Here is an 8,677-nt window from a genome sequence, read left to right as displayed (position 1 = left end):
ACGTTTGAACATTTTATAAAATTTCAAATTTTTAAATCAAACTTGTAAAGGGTTAAAATTCAAAATTGAAAAAGTGCCTCTGAGATTATGCAAAATGTTGAAATGGGCTATAAAAATAGAGGAGGAATCATACACACACTGTTATTGAACACAACTATAATAATAAATCGGGTGAAAATATAGTAACCAAGTTTGAAAACTTGTACTAATGCAAAACAAGATATTTTTAATTTGCCAGATAGTAGAAGTTTATTATGAATTCGTGAAATACATGTTTTTGGTTTAGTAATAGTTTGGGTTCACAATTTAATTTTTTGTATTTATATTTATTTTGAAGCTGTATTTATAACTGTATATTTCTGCAATTTGGATTGTTGTCATTGGATCCTCTCTGTCAAAAAAAAAAAATATATAAACTTTATTAATTCATAGCTTAAATAGAATTAATTTTTATAATGTTACCTAGGTTAAAAAAAAAACAATGTAATTTAATTATGTTTTGTATTTTCATATAATCACGTTAACCTTTCTATGCCATTATCAAGACGCGGGCAAGGAATTGTTATGTAAGTGCCATCACATTATCAAGGGCGACTTGATAGTACTATGGCAAGAGTACTCTTATTGTGTAAACGTGCCTTTAATAACGTTTTCTTTTTTATTAAAAACAAATTATCTTTTAAAAATAATTAACGACTACCTACATTTGCACACGCATGGACTGCGGAAACATGTTTAAGCATTTGTATCTTAGTCCTCTTTCGTCGGAGTAGGCCCTATACAGGACTTTTCTGCGGCAGCTGAAACAACTTACAAGTAAACAAAGTATTAGGTATTATTAAAATATAACGAAGACTATAAATCAAAATTAATAGATGTAAAATTTTAAATAAGCACATAATGATGTATTTTAATCTAAGTTGCACAACTGCACTAACCTTTATGCCTAGTTACACAGGGTGATTTTTTTATAATGGGTCACTCAATATCTCATTGGGTTTAATTAATAATTGATTATTTTTTTCCATTGTGTTTTTATATAATGTGATCTTAATTTCTCACAAATTATTATGTTCCTACTCTCCTCCTTAACTAGTTTCTTTGATGGAAACTTTTGGAACATAAATATGTTTGAAACTTTTTAAATTTAGAATATTCTACTAAAAATGTTGACTGGTCAATAACCAGTTTTGGGTAATTGTTTTTGAAGTTTTTGAAGTTTCAAGTTTAGGGCAGGAGGAAAGGTTTAGTGTATTATAATTTTTATCTGGGTGCACTTATCCTCCTGTCCTAACTTTTAAACTTTTATAACTGTAAAAATAGTTATCTAAAACTGGCTATCAACCAATCAAAAAAGGTTGTAAAAAATATTACATAATATAAAAAAACTATGAAAAAAAAATTCAATTATTTATTAAACTCAGTGAGATATTGAGTGGCTCATGATAAAAAATGTATCCTGTATAAGTTATTAATGATAGCATCACATTAAATATAATTAAAGTAGAGCTCTATCACATTTTCAAAACAGGTATCCGTTAAAAGCTGTTAATTAAAAGAAAAATTAGCTTTAATCGTGAATATTTTTGATATCATAGTTCAATTGTGCTAACAAAACTTAATTAAACAAAGTAATAGGTGATGAGAAAACATACTTTTTCCTGCACGGCCTAAAAACAAAAAAACAAAAAGCATTTTTCATTTATTTGAGAACTTTTATTAACCAAACATTTTTTATAGTATATGTAAGAAAATAATAGCTTTAAATATAACATTTTTTTACACGATTTTAAAACTGTTAGGAGGGTTATTATTCTAATTCTAGAAGAAGAATATTAACACATCTCATGTGTTGCTGGTGGTTTTAACTTACACAGTTACAGAGAAATAGTTCGATGAAAAACACGGGAAAAAGAAGGACAATGACAAGATAAAGAACTGACTTAATAGTATAAAAAAAAAATAATTATATTTTAAATATATAATAAAGAACGTGTACATTACGTAATTACTTCTACCTATACTTTACTTTGAGTACGGTTTAACGCCTTCTCTTTTGACTTCTCTTCACTTGACGATTTACCACCTAAACCTTGAGGTTATACAAATCAAATTAATGTTTTGCTAACTTTAAATTAATGTAAAAAGTCTTTAATTTTCTGTTATATAATATTGTTTTCAACAATGTTGAGTAATATGTATAGTTCTAAAGAATTAAATTAATTTTCAAAAATGTTTTAAAATATGTGTGTCAAGAAAAAGAACTAATTTAATGGTATACAAAAAAAAAAAATGATTTAATTAAAAAATAAATGTATTCAATAATCTATTCGCAATTATTAAGTACTTTTAATAGGACTAAAAATAAAATGTAAAATAAAAAATATTATTTTTACAACATGTATTTCTAAAAAATAGTAAAAAAGTAAAAAGTAAAAAATAACTTTACTATAAGAACAATTTACCAATCGGTTGTAACACCATTTGCTTTTAGATGTCAATTACTTTGAAAACAAGGGATAATTAACTACAATTCTAAAAAAAAGTTAAACATCTTTAATTTTTGACTAAAAATGAAAGCTTAATCTCTAATCAACTCCAAATTCATTGATTTTTGTAGTATTATACAACTTGTTTAAATTGTCTTAACAATTTTCGATTATAGAACTATTAACAATCCACATTTCAAAATAAAATTATAAAAATCAAATTAATGTTTTGCTAACTTTAAATTAATGTAAAAAGTCTTTAATTTCCTGTTTTATAATATTGTTTTCACCAATATAGAGTAATATGTATACTTCTAAAGAATTAAATTAATTTTCAAAATATATGTAACAAGAAAATAAACTGACTTAACGGTATACAAAAATAATAATTAAATACTTAAAATATAATAAAGAATGTGTACATTAGGTAATTATTAACTCTACTGTCTAAACTTTACTTGAAATACGCTTTAACTCCTTACCTTTTAAGTCACTTGACGATTTACTACCTAAACCAACAGGTTATAAAAATCAAATTAATGTTTTGCTAACTTAAAATTAATGTAAAAAGTCTTTAATTTTCTGTTTTATAATATTGTTTTCACCAATATAGAGTAATATGTATAATTTTAAAAAATTGAATTAGTTTTCAATATTTTTTTAAAAATAAATGTGACAAGAAAATAAACTGACTTAATGGTATACAAAAATAATAATTAAATATTTAAAATATAATAAAGAATGTGTAAATTAGGTAATTATTAACTCTACTGTCTATACTTTACTTGGAATACGCTTTAACACCTTCCCTTTTAAGTCACTTGACGATTTACTACCTAAACCAACAGGTTACAAAAATCAAATTAATGTTTTGCTAACTTTAAATTATTATAAAAAGTCTTTAATTTTCTGTTTTATAATATTGTTTTCACCAATATAGAGTAATAAGTATACTTCTAAAGAATTAAATTTATTTTCAACATTTTTTTAAAATATATGTGACAAGAAAAAGAACTGACCTAATGGTATACAAAAAAAAATGATTTAATTAAAAAATAAATGAATTCAATAATCTATTTGCAATTATTAAGTACTTTTAATAGGACTATTAATAAAATGTAAAATAAAAAAAAATTATTTTTACAACATGTATTTCTAAAAAATAGTAAAAAAGTAAAAAGTAAAAAATAATTTTACAATTAGAACAATTTACCAATCAGTTCTAACACCATTTGCTTTTGAATGTCAATGAGTTTAAAAACAACGGATAATTAACTACAATTTTAAATAATGTTAAACATCTTTAATTTTTGTTTAAAAAGGAAAGCGTGATCTCTAATCAACAAACTCCAAATTCATTGATTTTGGAGTAGTATACAACTTTTATAAATTGTTTTAAAAATGCTCGATTATAGAACTATCAACAATCCACATTTCAAAATAAATGAACAAGAGATTTAGGACGTCTAATTTAAGTTAGCTATAACCGTGATTATTTTTGGTACCACAGTTCAATTGTGCAAACAAAATTTCATGAAACAAAGTAATAGGTTATTAGAAAACATACCGAATTTGAATGTTGAACACCCAACGTCTAATACACAAAAACAATTTTTAATTTATTTGAGAACATATTGTTAAACAACAAAACATTTTTAATAGTAAATATGTAAGAAAATAATCGATTTTAAATATAACATTTTTTACACGGCTAACATTTTCTACAAAAAAATAATTACATTTTAAAAATGTAATAAGGAATGTGTACATTAGGTAACTACTAACTCTACTGTTCATACCTACTACAACAGAATGTTTTAACTTCTTATCAGCACCTATAATCCAATAAAATATATATATCAAATTAATGTTTCCTAACTTTAAATTGACATAATAGTATTTAAAAACATAAAAATTAAATGAGTTTAATTAGAAATCATGTTTTATACAATTTTTTAATACTCTGGTGCAGCATTTACATAAAATAAATAAATCTTTAATGACATTTTTTAGACTTATCTGGCCTAGAATCATTTTCATCTACGATTTTTTTTAAATATTAACCTTTGAAAATTTATTAAAATGTCCACATTTTATATTTTTTGTTAGGAAACCAACAGGTTATAAAAATCAAATTATTGTTTTGCTAACTTTAAATGAATGTAAAAAATCTTTAATTTTCTGTTATATAATATTGTTTTCAACAATGTAGAGTAATATTTAAAGAATTAAATTTATTTTCATAAATTTCTTAAAATAAATGTAACAAGCTATTGATTAGTTTTCTTTGAGGTAGTCAAATTATCCATTATTGCTTCAATAACTGTAGTAAGGACTCATACTGGCTGCTTGTTTAGAAATATCGTCATTTTAAAATGGTATACATATAAATAAGTAAGCACGGTGAGTAATAAAAACAGATATGTATATATATGGCCCAAAACGCAAAATATGAACGATCTTTCAGGCGCCGTGAAATATTTTGAAATTTACCATCCATGTCTGTTTTGATGAAAAGAATATTTTCAATTATTTTAGCCATAATCGTGTAAAGTATTTTAAGTTTTTTTTGTTTACTTTGTATTTATCATTCTTGTATAGTATCTACTGCCATAAATATAAAACTATTAAAAAAAGGTGTCTTATGTAAAATTATCTAAGCTTTCTGAAAGAATATAGATTTTTTTTTTTGAGAAACAGAATGTTAATAATTGAGTTTATAATTTTAATAAAAACAAAAAAGTACATTAACTTTAAACATAATTATTTCAACTATTTTGATTACTGTGATTTTTTTTTCAATTGCACTATGCAGCTTTCTAAAAAAGATGAGAAAATTTCTCAAATATTGGGCAACACGGAAAAATAAACATTTTAGATTATAAACTTAATTAAATGACTTTCTGTTACTCGAAAAGATCCATTATTTTCCAAAAGAAACTAATTTTTAACAAATATTTCTTATTTCCGAAGATACTATAAAAAAATGATTAAAAAAAAAGAGTAAAGGAAAAAACTAAAAATATGAAAACCAATTTATATGATAAGAACCAGAATAAAAGAAAAATAATTGATTTACTGTCGAAAAACATTCTTATTGTCGGAACACACATGGAGGTTGAATTTGGAAAAGTACCGCGGGGGAGTGCTCCAAAAGGTCGATCGTACTTGGTGTTTTGACCCATTTATTTTTAAGAAACAACGTGAATTTACTTAGCAACTTTTTTGTGTCCTCATTTTTCTCACCTAACCAACAGATAACACAAATAAAATAACTGTTAACTAACAAAATATTTACATAATTTTGTATAGCAAAATACAGTCAAGTACATATCCTTATTTACACGTATTATTACTTTCCTAGACGCAGTTTTTCATAATAAAATTATTAATTTTATCAAATATTTTGTTTAATTTTGGTACCGTGTAAATACTCCAAAAACATAATATGTACAATAAATGTAATCTTTAAGAGTACTGTTTTCTACTTTTAGATCTATATTATCCAATAAACTAGCTGTATATAATTTATAAAACATACTTGGATATGGTCGACCTTGTGTGACTATAATATATATACAACAAAATTAAGTTTCAATACAAATTCATACTCGCGTATATAATAATGAAATGAAAATAATTTCTTCATGAAGTTAACTTCTTTCAATACAATTTGTCATTTAAGTAGAAACCATACATGATATAACTATGGTAATTATAGTGTTGAACCTGAGAATGTATTGTAAAAAACTATAAATTATAATTACCCAATGCTAATTCCATCATAATAAAAAATACAAATAAAATAGTAGATTTTTTCATATTGTACTAATGAATTCTTGTTATTCTGAAAAAAACTTCTACGATAGACGACGAATTCTACGATACACAACCTAAAAATGTACAGAGAAAAATGTAAATGTACATAATATACATTATTTAGCAAGATTTATACTATGTGTATAGTGACAGATTTATTTAAGTATGATGCAAACGGCAATGTTGTTTGTGAATAAACAAAACAGTACATGTGTCCAAAAACCCTGTTGGATGGAGCAAACATTATGTTAGCAATAAACATTTTCGGTTAACGTTAAAAAATAATATTTGCCTTATATTTAAAATATTCCAATGTAACATATAAAACCGGTGTATTTCTCTCAATTATTTTGTAAAACTGCATACATAGAATAATACATTTTACTGCTATGTACTATTGTAACACTACATTTTTATTAAAATAAACTAAACGCACATACACTGAGTAAGCTACAAATCTCATTGCTATGACTCATCTTATCCCCGATTTTACAACAAACAGTGAACAGAACGACTGATATGTCCTCAACAGCCACACACTCTAACAGTCTCTATTTATTGAAGTTTAAAGTTCAGGGTAGGAGGAATTAGAGTGGAGTGAAGTATTATTTTTATCTGAGCGTATTTTCCAACCACACTTTCCTCCCATCCTAACTTTCAAACTTTTATAACTTATTGTTTAATTAACATTTTTAGTACATTAATCCCAATTAAAAAATTAAAGAAATATATGCGTTACCATTTAAGTTTTAAAAGTTTTTATCAACAAAATTAAGTGGGTAGGAGGTAAACACAACATTTTTTTTAAGAAATAGAGATCACATTTTATAAAAACATTATGAAAAAATAAAATTCAATTATTATTTAAACCCAGTGAGATATTGAGTAGTTCACGGTAAGATGACCATTCTGTATATAAAATGTAGATTATTTCATTTTAGGTCCAGCTAAACCTAATCACAATACATTTCTAGTTGGACTAATTAAAAAGTTGGTTCATTTAATAAATAGTATGGTCATTATAAGGGCATATTTAGTTGGGCCAACTTTTTATTTATATATTCCACCTAGAAATGTATTGTGTCCCTATCTATATTATCTGACGGATTATGTTGAACCAACCATGTATTTTTTTCTGTGTAGGAGAATGGTATAAAATCAATAGTAAAATCGGAATATGGCACTATTTTTCTTATAATAATTGTAATTTTTAGTTTTTCCTTTTTAAAATCATTTACAATTACCTAATTTGGAAATTTTTTCGGATCGAAAAAAAATTAAACGAATACAGTATACGATTTTTAACAAATGGTACATAAACTATATTGAAACAGTTTTATTTAAGTAGGACGCAAGTGGCAATGTTATTTGTAAGATAACAGAACGTTCATGTTTCTAAAAAGCACTTTAGCCGAAAAAAAATATTTCGTTAGCTATAAACAACTTTGGTTATTGTTGTATAAAATAATTATAAAATAATTATCCAATATTTCAAATATTTCACATATTTTTTTAACAAAATAGGTGAAAATATTTAATATAATAATATACCGAACCTCAAATCAGAAAATCATTGACGAATAATTTTCTTATTAAAAGCAACCCGTTGAAATAACAAAATATATTAGGCACTAGATGTACCTTTTGTTAGCTATAAAATTGAGTAATTAAGTAACTCTCCAAAAATTCATAGTTGGTCCAACTAAATTTATGGTTAATATAAGGGCACAATACATTTCTAGTTGCACAGGTTTAATGAAAAGGTGGCCCAACTAAAAGTATGGTTATTATAGTGGCACAATAAATATCTATTTAAAATAATAAAATATAAAGTTTTTCCAGTAAACATTTAGTTGGATTAACTATTTATTTATTTATTTCACCTAGTAATGTATTACGTCCCTATATATTATCCTATATATTGTCCCTGTTTATTATCTGACGGATTAAGTGGAACCTACCATGTATTTTTTTCTGTGTAGGATATTGGTATAAAATCAATAGTAAAATAGAATATGGCACCATTAAAAAAAAAAACGTTGCTTAGAAATTTTCGTACACATCTCTCTAGATTAGTTCTATTTTTACCCACCAAAGTACCAATCGTATATGATTAAGATCTATAAAGGCGCCACTCAATTTGATCGGTACACAAAAAAAAAACGTAATATTGACTTCAGACACAAAAAAAACACATCCACATACGACCTATTATTTAGTTATTTCAACTGGAAATTTACTTTGGCCCCATAATAGCCATACTTTTAGTTGGACCAACCTTACATTATACCAGTCGAACTAAAATCGTAATGTGCCCTTATATTACCCATAGATTAAGTTATTGTATTTTTGGAAGAGTTCTTTAATTA

The 8,677-nt window shown here is 24.9% G+C and overlaps 1 protein-coding gene across 1 annotated transcript; it reads right to left on the bottom strand.

Annotated features, from left to right (window-relative positions):
* Positions 1–249: 249 nt before the first annotated feature.
* LOC126838673 (uncharacterized) lies at positions 250–6,408 on the bottom strand. The gene is made up of 9 exons (XM_050573286.1): positions 6,257–6,408; positions 6,031–6,054; positions 5,703–5,735; positions 4,289–4,324; positions 4,057–4,083; positions 2,030–2,092; positions 1,656–1,670; positions 705–809; positions 250–391 (listed from the first exon to the last, which is right to left on the bottom strand). The coding sequence occupies exons 1-8, from the start codon at positions 6,309–6,311 to the stop codon at positions 751–753; spliced, it is 312 nt and encodes a 103-aa protein (XP_050429243.1). The 5' UTR covers positions 6,312–6,408; the 3' UTR covers positions 250–391; positions 705–750.
* Positions 6,409–8,677: the final 2,269 nt, after the last annotated feature.

The sequence above is a fragment of the Adelges cooleyi genome, unplaced genomic scaffold, assembly GCF_023614345.1.
Source record: "Adelges cooleyi isolate 19-005CV unplaced genomic scaffold, UGA_ACOO_1.1 ACOO_flye_CR_arks_rails_tigmint_CR_PRNA_30, whole genome shotgun sequence".
Taxonomy (NCBI): Eukaryota; Metazoa; Arthropoda; class Insecta; order Hemiptera; family Adelgidae; genus Adelges; species Adelges cooleyi.
Note: the sequence above shows the minus strand (reverse complement) of the source record. Positions and strands in the feature narration are given on the sequence as shown.

Bases quoted from the DNA above. Each gene is read 5' to 3' on its own strand.
- LOC126838673 (XM_050573286.1), bottom strand. From the start codon at position 6,311: ATGAAAAAATCTACTATTTTATTTGTATTTTTTATTATGATGGAATTA. The intron at 6,055-6,256 runs GTAATTATAATT...TATATATTATAG, and splicing joins TATGATGGAATTAGCATTGG to TCACACAAGGTCGACCATAT. The intron at 4,084-4,288 runs GTATGAACAGTA...TTTGTGTATTAG, and splicing joins AAAACATTCTGTTGTAGTAG to ACGTTGGGTGTTCAACATTC.